This window comes from Drosophila gunungcola, unplaced genomic scaffold, assembly GCF_025200985.1.
Source record: "Drosophila gunungcola strain Sukarami unplaced genomic scaffold, Dgunungcola_SK_2 000086F, whole genome shotgun sequence".
Lineage (NCBI taxonomy): Eukaryota > Metazoa > Arthropoda > Insecta > Diptera > Drosophilidae > Drosophila > Drosophila gunungcola.
In genome coordinates, this window is record NW_026453248.1 from 178,131 (window position 1) to 191,278 (window position 13,148).

Consider the following 13,148-nt stretch of genomic DNA (forward strand, 5'->3'; position numbering starts at 1 on the left):
CCTTTTGGTTATGGACTTTGCTAACTGGCTTAGAACTTGGATATTTGTTTAGTCATGACTCAATCCCTTTTTTGTCCTAAAATTAATAAATAGCTAGATAATAATAATTTTGCTAAAGTTATTTTAAAATTGGCTAGAAGTTTGCAACACAGTGAATAATTCGTTATTTTGTCAGTTTAAATCAAAGTTTTCGGGTTTTCATTATTTCGTTTTATGTAGAAGCATAGTCAAAATTAAACGAGTATTAGTGAATTTTATAAACAGGACCTAGTGGAATAAGTGTACTGACTAGGACACTTGTCTTTTATAAATTAAATCTTACCGAACCTTGCTTTCTTTCTTTCTTTTGAATAAGGAAATTTTGGAGCAAAGTGGTTCTTATAAACACCAAAAAACTTGTTCAGGAATGGCTTTCGGCAATGACAGACTTTTGAATTGCCCGCGCTCTTATCAGAGTTTAATAAAAAATCGGTATTTTGTATGAGTTTTTCTTGGGAAAACCCTCCCTTCTAGTGAATTTCAACACGTGCGATCTGGCAACACTGGTCGAAGGAAGGTGTTTGGAAATGTTCGATATTTTGTGGAAATTCTGAGACCTGAATGAAAAGAGCCATGCTTTAGGGCGTCAATAAAAGGATTTCCCAGCACAGCAGCTCCTTGGCAGCGCGTGAAAATCGAGTCGAGTGAAAATCGAATCAGTTGACACAATCCAATTAAATTCGAACTGCGATTTGCAGGAGAAGATGTGTCTATACCACATATCTGTGTATCTGTGTGCGAGGTGGCCTCTGGCTGTGTGCGTGTGGGTGTGAGTGAGTGTTAGTGTGTGGGTGTGTGGGCACACTGGAAAGAATCAATAAAGGATGTGCTGCGGATTGCTGAGCGAGAAAAAAGGACGAAAAGTGCTTGCCAGAGCGAATTACAGTTAACTTTTGGCACGAATAACGGTTTAACAAAGCCCAGCGAGAGAACATTTCAAAACAAAACGAACGAGTGTGTTAATTAGCAAATTAGCGAGTGGGTGGCCGCAGGATTTTCCACAGGACCCTCCTCCATATATTTTGGATTCCTGCACATTGACAAGATGATGATGAGATACTGCCTGATAATTGCATTGCAGCTGTCGCTGGCATGTGAGTATTAAAAAAGAACAAATAAAAACAAATGCAGGGGGTGGATAATAAAGAGAGGGGATGGAGTGGCAAGGGGAGTGAAAGAGGAGGAGCAGGTGGCCTCCGCCTTGGAAATACCCTCCAGCCCACTTTAATACCAATGCAGACTAACTAATTGCTTATTTTACCTACCCAAAAACCTTTGGAAAATCCCCACCCAATCCCCGCCAGACTCCGTGGAGGTGCACTTCGAGGCGCCGGACAGCGGCTTCTTCCTGAAGCACGCCCGCCAACCACCTGTGACGCCGGAGATCGCCAATGTGCAGACATCGTCGGCGGTGCCGCCACTCCGCCAAAGATCCTCCTACGATTCCGTGCTATCCCTGGACCGATTCACCGTGGTGGAGACCACCCAGCCGGTGTCCATACGCGCCAGCTACGGACCCTTCTCCACCAAGCAGACGGTGCCAGCCCGCTACATTGTGCCGGACACAATGGACAGCCAGTCGGGCGATTACATGAGCGTGAGTAGACCATTCTGAATCTTGCCCAGCAATGGCACCCATTTTATATTACTTTATCCCACCCACAGAATGCCACGCTTCTCGAGCTCCAGCAGCCCAACATGCACCTGGACATCTCGGCCCATTTGGTGCGCTCCAGCGTCTCGCAGGATGCCCCCGTGCTGCGTGTGCTGTTCCATGCCGGAGCCGATCCTGGTGGCCACTTGCAGCGCCAAAAGGTCTGCGTACTGCTGCACGTGGCCATGGGCTCGGAGCAGCCGCTCAAGGGACGCTGCATGCCGGAGGGCGAGGACGGTGTGTGCGTGGCCGAGGTGGTGGTCCCACTGGGCTGGTGGCCCCAGCTGCCGGCGCCCACCCAAGATGGCAGTGGTCAGGCCCCACCCAAGGTGCCGCAGCGCTACGCCCAGGTGTCGTACAGTGTGTTCGAGCCACCGCTGCGGAATCCCGAGCAATGTGAGCCCAAGGTGCAGATCCAACCGCTGACCACGTTCGCCCAGGTGCCACTGCTGGCCGCCAGGACACCCTATCGCATGCTGCGCGCCGACGATGCCGTGACCTTCCTGCTGCCGCAGCATCCCCTCTATCCGCTGTCCCGCCTCCATGTCCCGGTCTTCCTGCATCAGTATCCCGACCAGCGGGTGGCCGCCTTCACGGTGCGAGCCCGCGTCAAGGCGGGCCTGCGGATACTGGGCGCCACCGCCTCCACCGACCAGTGGAGCGTCTCGGTGGAGAAGGAGAACCCCAAGCACACCACCGCCCGCGTGACTGCGTTCCGCAAGGAGGCGGAATCCAGTAGCCTGGAGAGCACCGGCGGCAACTTCACCAGCGAGGTCTTCGAGGTCTTCTCCTGGCTGCTCGAGGTGGCCGAGGACACCAACGACATTGTGGACGGCGGCAAGATCGTGTGGTCCGTGACCCATGTGTATGACACGCCCAAGGACAAGGACTCCGGCGAGCTGGTGATACCCGATGACAACAAGAAGCGGCTGATCGCCAAGCTGGAGATCAACAAGGATGACATCCAGGCGGTGCTGCCGATGGCCAAGATCTGGGAGGTGATGAACACGGCGGTGCTGACGGGGCGACAGGTGGCCCAGGCCATGAAGGTGTTCATCGTGTCGCAGGCGGGCAAGGTGGCCGATGTGACGCTCCAGAGCTCCTGCCATGCCGAGGATGAGAGTGTGATCAAGGTGGGAGTTTTGGGCATCACTCAATGACTCAATTATCTGACTAATCAATAAATCATTCCTTGCAGGTTTCCTCCTCCTGCAGCTCCGTTTATGTGGATGGTTCCGAGCAGCGCGGCTCCTCCAACGCCTCCGTTATCGTCAAGTATGGCACCTATGTGGGCGTGGCCAAGTTCATCGTCTGGATGCCGGAGTTCCCGCTGGAGGTCTACATATCCGATTTCCGTCTCTCCCAGATCAAGGGATGGAAAGTAACCGATGACAATCACTATCTGTGAGTCCTATTTCTCCTCTTTTTTTTTTGGATAAACTAAAACGGAGTTACACATTCCTTAACTCTTTTTTTTTTTGTAACGAACCCGAGTTGAGGTTCTTGGACCTATTTTTATTTATTTCGGCAACGGCATTCATTCCTTAACTGGCTACTTATATATTTAACAATATTTCTACGCACTAATATTGCAAAAATAATCGTTAAATTTATGTTTGAGATCAGAATTATTAATTCGCATTTTAAATGGATGTTTGTTGCACTCACACAAGGATATTTAAAGTGCCTCGTTAAACGTATACTTTATATTTCCCATTATTTTTATGGCTCTCACTATTTTTCGAAATTGTTTATGCCTCGTTTCTAAATTCACAAACTATAATTTATGGGTCATAAATTTAAAAACAATAATATTCACTGGCAATTAGAGTTTAAATGTATTACCTCACCATAGAAAAACTTTCGTGTAGAAACTAAATTTCATTAGACACACGCAATTACAATTTGTATTTTAAATGTATATGCATTTCCTATAATTATTAGGAACAGTAAAAACTTTGGTTGTTTACTGTAAGAAAATTTTACTTACTATTAGTTATTTAAATTTGTATATTACTAGGTGCATATTTTACTGTTCAGGACTATTCTGTTTTTTAGAAACAATTAAGGCGATTTATTCTTTAAAACGGCAATTAACCAAAAGTATGAAATATATTATCAATAAATCTTATTATAAAAAACTCTAAATTACATTTAATTTTTTTAAAGGTAGCTATTATATATTATTATATCTATACTCTATTTTGTTTTCCATTATTTTTCAGACACAACAAGCAATCGCGACGAAGGAAGAAGAGGTCCTACGTTTGGGGCCAGCATGGAACCAACTACTATAATAATCTGGGAGCAGACAAGACGATTTGTCGAGCTCGCTATCAGCAAAGTCCCGTGGAGGTGTACGCCAAATTCCTGGCAGTGGATCAGGTGAGTCCTTGTGGGCCCCTTAAAACTCACTCTAGACTTGCATCCTTAATCCTTATTTTATTCAGAACTCTGGACGCACCAGCTACTTTATCTCAAGGCGAACAGGCCTGAGGGTGACGGATCTGGTGCAGCCACTGCTCCGAGTGGCCGATCCCAAGATTGCCTCGCTCAAGGGTCGCATCCTGCAGGGCAAGTCGATGGGTCGCACGGATGTGCAGGTTTTGTCACCCATCACGGGTCGCGTTATCGGCACCAAGGAAATCCGCGTGGGCAGCGACAAGGTCAACCTCTCCAAGCTCATCGTGCGCGTCATTTCGGGGCTGCAGCTCACCATCAGTCCGGACAACACCATTGAGAACGGCTACCTGGCGGAGACCTCCGTCACCCACAAACTGACCGCCCAATATCAGGAGGGACTGCTCGACATCGATCTCGAGTTCTCCGATGGCTCCAAGACTCCGTTGCGGTAAGTTCAACTTTGTTTAATATGGAAATATAACAAAAGTCTTATCACTAGTAAATAATTAATATGAGAGAGCTCTTAGAGAGATAAAAAAATATCTTAACAAAACATGAACATATAATTTTCTTAGTCAATTATTTCTCAAATAGTCTTTAACTGATTCAAATGCTAAGATATATATTTTTATAAAAAAGTAGTATATAAATATGACAAAAACCTTATTAAAAAGGAACAATTAAATGGGAGAGATATAAATTAATAATTAAAATTTTAATAAATCATTCTTTAAATGATACATTTTATGTCTTGGAAGAATGGAAATATTTCGAAAAATGTATTTAAATTCTTTTATGGTAGAAGTAAAATGTTATTTGTTTTTATTTGTTATGTAATACTTGCCAAATTCTTTCGATAAGTATTTTATTAATGTTATTATGACAAATATGCAAAAACATAAAAAATAACAATATTTCAATGAAAAATGCTTGCTTATTCTTGCAGTGACATTGCCGTGGAGGACTACTTCCTGCTGGTGGAGAGTCTGGACACCGAGGTGGTGGCCTTTGCACCCATGCTGGCCTCCCACCATCCGCGCGTCATTGCCGTGGGCGAGGGCAATGGCAACCTGCTGCGCGTGACCCTTCTGCTGTCCGAGGAGTGTCGCCAGAGACGCGGCACCTTGAGCAGCACCAAGCAGAACAAATCGAATGCAGCGCCGCTGGCCAGTGCGCTGGCCTCCATCGAGGTGGACTTCAACAATGTGGATATCGTGAGCAAGCAGGAGGCGATCCAGAACGATGGCACTGTGGGCAGGGAAAGGAAGAACTACAGGCAGACGGGCGATCTGGCTGACATAATAGGTGGGTGCGGGCTTTTTTTATTTACCCTGATCTCTTATTCATCCTTTTCCAAACCCATTTTTTTTCAGTGGGCATTCCGCTGCGCGACTCCAGTCAGCTATATGAACCCACTGTTCAGGCGCGTCAGCATCGTGGCAGCATCCAGGCAGTCCACAAGGGTCATCATGGCAAGGGCCTTGCCGGCACTGGCAACATGTCCTCCATGGAACTGGGCATGTACGTCCTGCTCACGGCCTTCTGCTTTGCCATCATTGTGTTTGTCATCTCCTGCGTGGTGTACGCCTCCAAGTTCCGGCCAGCGATGATCGAATCCGGCTTGGATCCGCTGTCGGCGGGCAAGGGCAACGGTTCGGGAGGATCGGGTGGCTTCCGGGATGTGCGGCTGAAGGAGTCGACCACCAATGCCCACGATTGGGTCTGGCTGGGACGCTCCACCATCGATCGCCAGTCCATTGTGGCCGAGACCAATACGCATTTGAACCCACGCGGTAATTGTACTTCAATTTCTATTAATTTACATACTAATTTGTATGGTTTTGGAGTAGATTCTCGCATGCGCATCACCAGCAATCCCATTGTGAACTACGACAATGGACGACGAGTGAGCTCCTTTGACCAGCAGCCCAAGCTGCAGACGCACATTGTGCCGGCCTCCAATCTGAACAAGCAGCACGCCGACCAGTGAGTATTGTGTTTGGTTGGATGTCAAAACAGCCTGTTTTAGTTTCCCGATTCTTTTCAGCTATCTGGCCAACGAACGCAAGGATAATGCCTTGGACTACAAGCCGCCAGTGCCGCCGCACAGAAATGTGGGTGCTCGGGCCTGCCTGCCGGTTCAGCCTCTACCCAGTTCAGGATCCGTAAAGGTAGGGAGGGTTATTGCTGGAAAAGCTCGGATTGAATGTATTTAACTGGGTGGCTTATATTTGCCAGGATGCGCCCAACAAGCGTCACAGCCAGCTGTACAAACGTGAGCATTTGCAGGGCAGCGACAACAATGCCAACCAACAGCCGCCGGCACAGCAGTTGAATCAGCAGCAGCAGCAACAACAGCAGCAGCAGCAGCCGCCACCAGAACGTCCGCATCCGCTGGCCCATGCACATGCCCATCCACACCAGCATCAACATCAACATCAGCATCAGCGCAGCCACAGCCACAGTCACAATTTCAGCCAGGAGCCACTCATTAAGGCGGCGCACAATAAGATCAAACAGCAGCAGCAGCAGCAGCAGCACGAGGAGCTGCACAACGCTGAGAAGCTGGTGGAGTACACGAATCCGCACCAGAAGAACGCCTTTCAGTTCGATTCGCTGACACCAAAGAGAGTTACCAAAGCAGCAGCAGCCGCATCCTCGCCGGCAACGCCGTCCACAGCAGCAGTCGTCGTCCAGGGCAAAGCTAAGGGTAGGTTTATAGCTGAGTTGTGTAGGGAGAACCTGCTAACGATTTCTCTGTCTTCGATAGAAAACCACAGCATGGCCAGCAGCACTGGGGATGCGGCCAACTCGAATGGAACGGACGAGATCATGCGGCTGCCATCCAGCGCCGTCAGCCAGGAGCCCACCACGAAGTCGTCGCGTGTCAAGCGCGCCACCGTGGTGGGCAATCCCATGTTCTCGGCCACCGTGGATGAGTCCGTCGCCCCCGGCGAGCGTCTTGGACTGGACGATCTCGACATGGACTACGAGCAGATCATGCACTACTTTGACAACCTAAAGGTGAGTTAATTAGGCGGTTCTTATCAGAAATTTTAGTTTATAATTGTATGTATAAATCAAAGTCGTAAAATGAGTATGTATATTGATTCTGTTTTTGTTTTGTTATATTGATTAAAAATAAAGGGGGTAGGAATTCATGCTTACACTTAAAATGTTAAGTTAATATCGTAAATAAAAATAATGAAGCTTAAGAATTCGCGAAAATAAATATAAAACTTTTAAAAAGATACTTAGATAAAAGATTGCAAAAGAATTCACATTTTACAGTTATAATTTTAAATCAATTACGTAAATTAAGCTTAAGAATTCGCGTATATAAATAGACTTTTGAATGAGTAATTTTAAAAGTTATGTGCTAAGACATAAAGAGCAGAAGAATTCGCATCTTACGTTTATAATATTAAATGAACTTCTATGTTCTTATGTGCATTTTTCATTGACAATTTTAATCCCGATATTTCTATAATTTTAAATTAATTTCCATGTTATTATGTGTAAGTCTAATCAACCATTTCTATCCCATAGGAGTCAAATGCCTGAGTACAGGAGATCATTGCTAAAATTCGCGAGATATTGTCCACGTTCCATCACCGATATCAGACGGTTGCCACGCCCCTGACCTCGCCCACTCGCAAGCAGATGCAGCTGCTCGACGAGCTGGTCGCCGGAGTGACAACGGCCACGGGAATCACGGCACTCAAACCAACACCACTGGCCCTGGCCGATGAAGATGCTAAGGATGAGGATGAGGATAAGAACGTGGACGTGGATGAGGATGAGGATGAGGAAGCTGCCGAAGCATTCGATGCCTACGATGGAGCGTTGGACATCGAGAGCAGGCAGTTCTAGACCGTCAACCTGGCACAGATCTAAACGCAATTCTAGCAATAACCCCCAGTACTCTATGCAAAAAGAAAAAGAAAGATGAACACCTTTAGGCCGCTGCTCCACCCACTCCAAAAAACCAATCCTTGCTGAGATCAAGGAATCGGATATCCGGCATGTTGTAGGCAAGGAAAGGGATACAAGTCGAAGGAGAAACATATTTATTGCTAGGCTAAGTTCATATTAATGCATACACCTATAGGCATATGTAATCGTGGAGATAATCCAAAAGTATCTCGAGGAGCGCGTGCCTGACACAATCGGAATCGACGGGCAACCATATATAGTATACAACTATCTATATCTCTGTAACTGTAACTGTAACTGTAACGGTATCTGTATCTGTATCAGTATCTGCATAAGTACTATGGTGTTAGTTAAGGATCAGCCATCTAAAGCATAGCTTAGTCCATATACATTTTTTTCCATTCTCTTCGCTTCACACACACATAAACACACACACACACGCATGTCCCATCCGTCTGATTCGATGCTTCGATACTTATCTATATATTCAAACGATCTCGGCCCGATCTTGCATATCCTATATCTTCTCTCTGTTGTATCTGTGTGACTGACTGTCTGTCTTTTGTGTGTGTGTGTGTGAGTGCGATAGAGTGTACGTGAATGTGAGGGAGATAGCGACAGAGAGAAATAGAGAAAAAAAAAGAGGAGAGTTTCCAAAATGTGCCGGGCACCGCTCCCAAAAGTCGCTAGAAATAAAAAACTGAATAATATATATACATGCCATATACAAATATATATAAATATATATATATATATTTATGATTATATAGCGCGCTCTTAAATTTAAAGAAAATCGAAAAGATAATCCAAAATGCTACATTATCTAACGGAAAACCGGTAACTTGAACAGAATACGTCGCTTTATAAGTTGGTAATTGAAGCCTAATACCTAAAATAATACCAATCATAAATCTAAACTAGAAAAGAAGAGATAAGAAACGAAACGAAACGAAACAAAAAGAAACACACAAAAACACAACACAAATAATATATAGACGCTTATGAGCTTTATTTGATCGATTGCATTGAAATGGAAGCTAAAAGCAGAACAAAACCCCAAAAAAACGTATCGAACCGAACCGAATCACAAAATAGTAAAGGGGGAAAATGTGTAACCAAATATTATATGATATTACCGAGCGATCCAAGCTTTATATAACAAATTTACCATATTTATAGCATATGTGCGTATTTATTATCATTATTATTATTACGATTACGATTACGATTATTATTATCTTGTCTTATGATTATTATCATTATTGTATTTATTACCAACAAGGAAAGGAACAAGTGCAAAATTACTTCAAATTCAAAAGCCATACTTTGAATAGCGAAATTAGACACACACAGACCAACACTGTATAACACGCAAGAATAAATCAAATGCCGCCAGGATACAGGATACGCCAAGTCCTTCCCCGCCTAAAATGGCCAATATACCCGTATCTATATAGAGATATACTACGATATATATTCATTTGTATATATATATCCATTCACTTGCGCGCTCTCTTTCTAAGCCGATCAACACGTATCTATGTATCTGCATCTGTATCTGCATGTAACTGCATCTGTTCGTTTTCCTTATCGATATACGGTACGATATATATGAATATATATATATATATATATATAAATATATATCATAGCACCCAAACGCTACTTCATTCCATTAGCAAATCATACTTGTAGCCACTAATCGCGTATTTTGTCTTCTTTCGTTCTTGTGTAAGTCTGTTTACTTTCGTTTGTAAGATCTGTAACCACATCCATATCTACGCATAAGTGTCACATCCGATTAGTTTATATTTTAGAGGCCATCTAAGTATTATGTTCGTTTCTCACATTGTTTCATAATCATATGTTGTAAATTGTTCCGTCCAAAAAAAGAAATGAAAAACAAAAACAAAAGCAAAAGCAAAAAACAAAGCTGAATGAAACGATAAACAAAAGCAAAGCAAAGCAAAGAAAACAAAGCAAACAAATGTAAAACGAAATTAAGCAATCTATAACTGATGATTTTTTTTTTGTAAAGCTGAAAGAAACGCACGAAAAAGCATTGTTTGTAAACTAAATTTGTAGTCCTTGAAAAAAAATGAAGACTTTTGAACATTTATTGCACTGTATACTGTACATAACGTGTTGAGAGTGCAGTGCGTTTCGCAGCTATAAGGCATCGAAAAGTCTCCGCAATATGATACAATTTTGTCTAATATCAAAAGCTTAACTAAATTCCGAAATATCAAAAGATTTTGCCTAAGAACTATAGTTATAGATAATGAATGACTGGCCTTTTAGCTCGCAAACGCACTGTACATATTATATTGAACTTAAACTTGAGTTGCTCGCTATCGATCTAAGGACTGCAAAATTACACGCATACACAAAGAAGAACACATCACAATCCTAACTGATTTCGACCTGTAATATCATTAGCATCTATAGCATAGAACTAGATTCAATTGTTTGCCCCGCCTGGCTTTCTTTGTGCCCCCCCCTTATATTATACTATTATATAACATATCCCCGATCCTAGTCCGCACAACACAATATATACACACACACACACACTCTCAGTCGAACTGCACTGCCATTGGTGAAAGTGAAAGTGAAAGTGAGATTTAGGCCTATTGAAGCTTCCAGCATTTACCAGTGCCATATGTATAACTTTATAAAACTTTACCCACGCGCCCCAAAAGTACGGTGATCAATCGAATCCAGCGATTGATTTCGGCTAGCATCGAGCTTAGCACAAGCTTCCTTCCGAGCCTGCTTGTTAGACAGACAGTGAAAGAGTAAACGAGTAAAAGAGTAAAAGAGTAATACCAACAGCCTCCCTCCATTATAAACTTAGTCTTAGCTGATCTACAACTCAAAATATGGAGTGCCGGAGAACGTAGCAAAATTTCGATGGCGTAAGGCAAAAAAAAAAAATAAAAGAACACAATTTTAAACCTAGACAAATGCTTGGCTTCAATTCGCGGATCGGTTTAATCCTTCTTGTATGTGTTTGACGATTCCAATGCAAAGACTTTTATATACCTTTTTTAACTTAATATATACAAAATCATATATATATTATTGTTTAGCATGTTTCGACCGTAATTTTAGTCGAAATTTAGATGTTCTCTAGTCAGTTCAAAGCGTTTTTTTTGGCGTTTTGTCACCCTCACCATACAAACACACACACACACAAACATACACACCCTCACACTCATAGTTTTATATAGTCAAGGCAAGCTTTTACCGCCCCCTGCCACGCCCCCAGCGCCCCCTTAAACCTAAGCTGTATGTAATATGTATGTAATATCGAACCACAACACAACAACAACAGCAACAAAATGAAAAACAAGAAAAAAAATTGCACTTAAAATATGAAAAATGATTAAAAATGTAACGAGAAACTTCTGATTTTTTTGTCTGTCGAACCCATTGATTGAAACTTGAAAAATCATCGATTTATATAGTTAATAAATAATACTACCTAATATCGTGGCAAGAAAAAAGGCGCCGGCTAAGTGTAATGCAAACAAAAATTATACATATTTAATATTATCGAAAAATTATACAAAAGCAAAAAAGAAAAATGAAAATCACAAAAGTTGTTTATGCTGCTTTTTGCAAAAATGGAAATAAAAATAATAAAAAAACAAAGAAAACCGAAAACTAGGCTATACTTAAATATACATGCAAATTAAATACGTATATGTTTAAATTGAATATATATGAGTGTGTACGCTTGGCACAAAAAGTAAACCAAAACCATAAACAACCCAAAAAAAAAAAACACAAAAACAACAAAACTAATTACGCTAAGGAGCTAAAATTACGTGAAATTGGAAAAGTACTATATGAACATAATGTTTTGCCATGTAAGTTCTATGAATGTCCCACCTGCCTGATGTCCCCGCTTCGAGATAATGCCTAGATGCCCCGCCCCCCGCCCCTACAAAAAACGCCCGCTAATTTGCACCAACCCCCCCAAAAAGCAAAAAAATACTTCAAGCGATATATATATAGTAATTATATATATCGATCGATCCGCCGCATAATTGTTAACATTTGTATCGGTTATTAAACGTAGTTGTTGTGTATGTATGTATGTAAGTATGTAAATGTGTGCTTACCCCCCAGAAGATAACGATTAACGGTAAAGATAATGACGTCGGAGCAGATAATACTCAATTTTCTTGTTGTTATTGGCAGCGCATGTCTTTTAAGAGCTAGTGATATATGATTTATCCCCCCTTCCTCAAAAAAAACATGTTTTTTTTTTAAGCAAGCAAAACACACACACACACACACACTCAGAGTGATCTCCACAAAATGCTTATATTACTATATAGTATAATACACAACCATATATAAACAGCGTATAAAGATTATAAAACAAAAAAATATATTATATATATATATATAAATCAAATCATACCAATTGTATAACACTTTCGAGCAATGGAATCCAATCCCCTTTCATCATATAGAAAAAAAAAGATCTAAGAGAAGTACTATACACTTTTGCTTGCACCTCAGTTCCATCAATCAGTTAAAGCTGATCCTTCCGATCGTTAGGACCTTATATATCCTTGTTTCCCATCCAACCCAGAGCAACCAAAACGAGAAGAAACGAAACGAATCGCGAAACGAAATGAAATGAATTGAATTGAAATTTAATGTTGCCATGTAAAACACTTTAGTAGTTTATTATTATTATTATTATTACTATGATTATTACAATATTATTAAGCGAAGAACACATTTTGTTTAAGCGAAAGAAGGCAAACAAAGAAGCAAACAAAAATATTATAAATATTCAAAAATGAAAACTGACAAAATTAATTTAAATAAAATAATTTATTAATAAACCACATATTATGAAATGAAACACATGCGCTTGGGGTGTTTTTATATTAAAGTTTTGGGTTGGGAAATTGTATTAGTCCCGATTAATTATTTACAATTTTCAATTGTTAATGAACTTTAGTAATGTTTCTAGCAATTTGCTATGTTACTTATTTAGTGTATTACTCACAAATTAATCTTTAGTTTTTTTATTTAATTGTAATAGCTAAAACTTAAATTATTTTGCATATAATAATTAAACTATTTTTTT

The 13,148-nt window shown here is 41.7% G+C and overlaps 1 protein-coding gene across 1 annotated transcript; it reads left to right on the forward strand.

Annotated features, from left to right (window-relative positions):
- The first annotated feature begins 534 nt into the window (after positions 1 to 534).
- LOC128264948 (transmembrane protein 132E) lies at positions 535 to 12,920 on the forward strand. Its single transcript, XM_053000677.1, has 13 exons — positions 535 to 1,133; positions 1,344 to 1,636; positions 1,705 to 2,826; positions 2,892 to 3,097; positions 3,919 to 4,078; positions 4,144 to 4,544; positions 5,043 to 5,401; positions 5,470 to 5,889; positions 5,947 to 6,082; positions 6,144 to 6,267; positions 6,335 to 6,806; positions 6,867 to 7,120; positions 7,646 to 12,920. Exons 1-13 carry the CDS (start codon positions 1,085 to 1,087, stop codon positions 7,658 to 7,660), a joined length of 4,011 nt encoding a protein of 1,336 aa, XP_052856637.1. The 5' UTR covers positions 535 to 1,084; the 3' UTR covers positions 7,661 to 12,920.
- Positions 12,921 to 13,148: the final 228 nt, after the last annotated feature.

Excerpts from the sequence above, each read along its gene's own strand:
- LOC128264948 (XM_053000677.1), top strand. The coding sequence starts at position 1,085 with ATGATGATGAGATACTGCCTGATAATTGCATTGCAGCTGTCGCTGGCA. Across the intron at positions 5,402-5,469 it reads CGATCTGGCTGACATAATAG|TGGGCATTCCGCTGCGCGAC; the intron begins GTGGGTGCGGGC and ends ATTTTTTTTCAG. Across the intron at positions 6,083-6,143 it reads AACAAGCAGCACGCCGACCA|CTATCTGGCCAACGAACGCA; the intron begins GTGAGTATTGTG and ends GATTCTTTTCAG.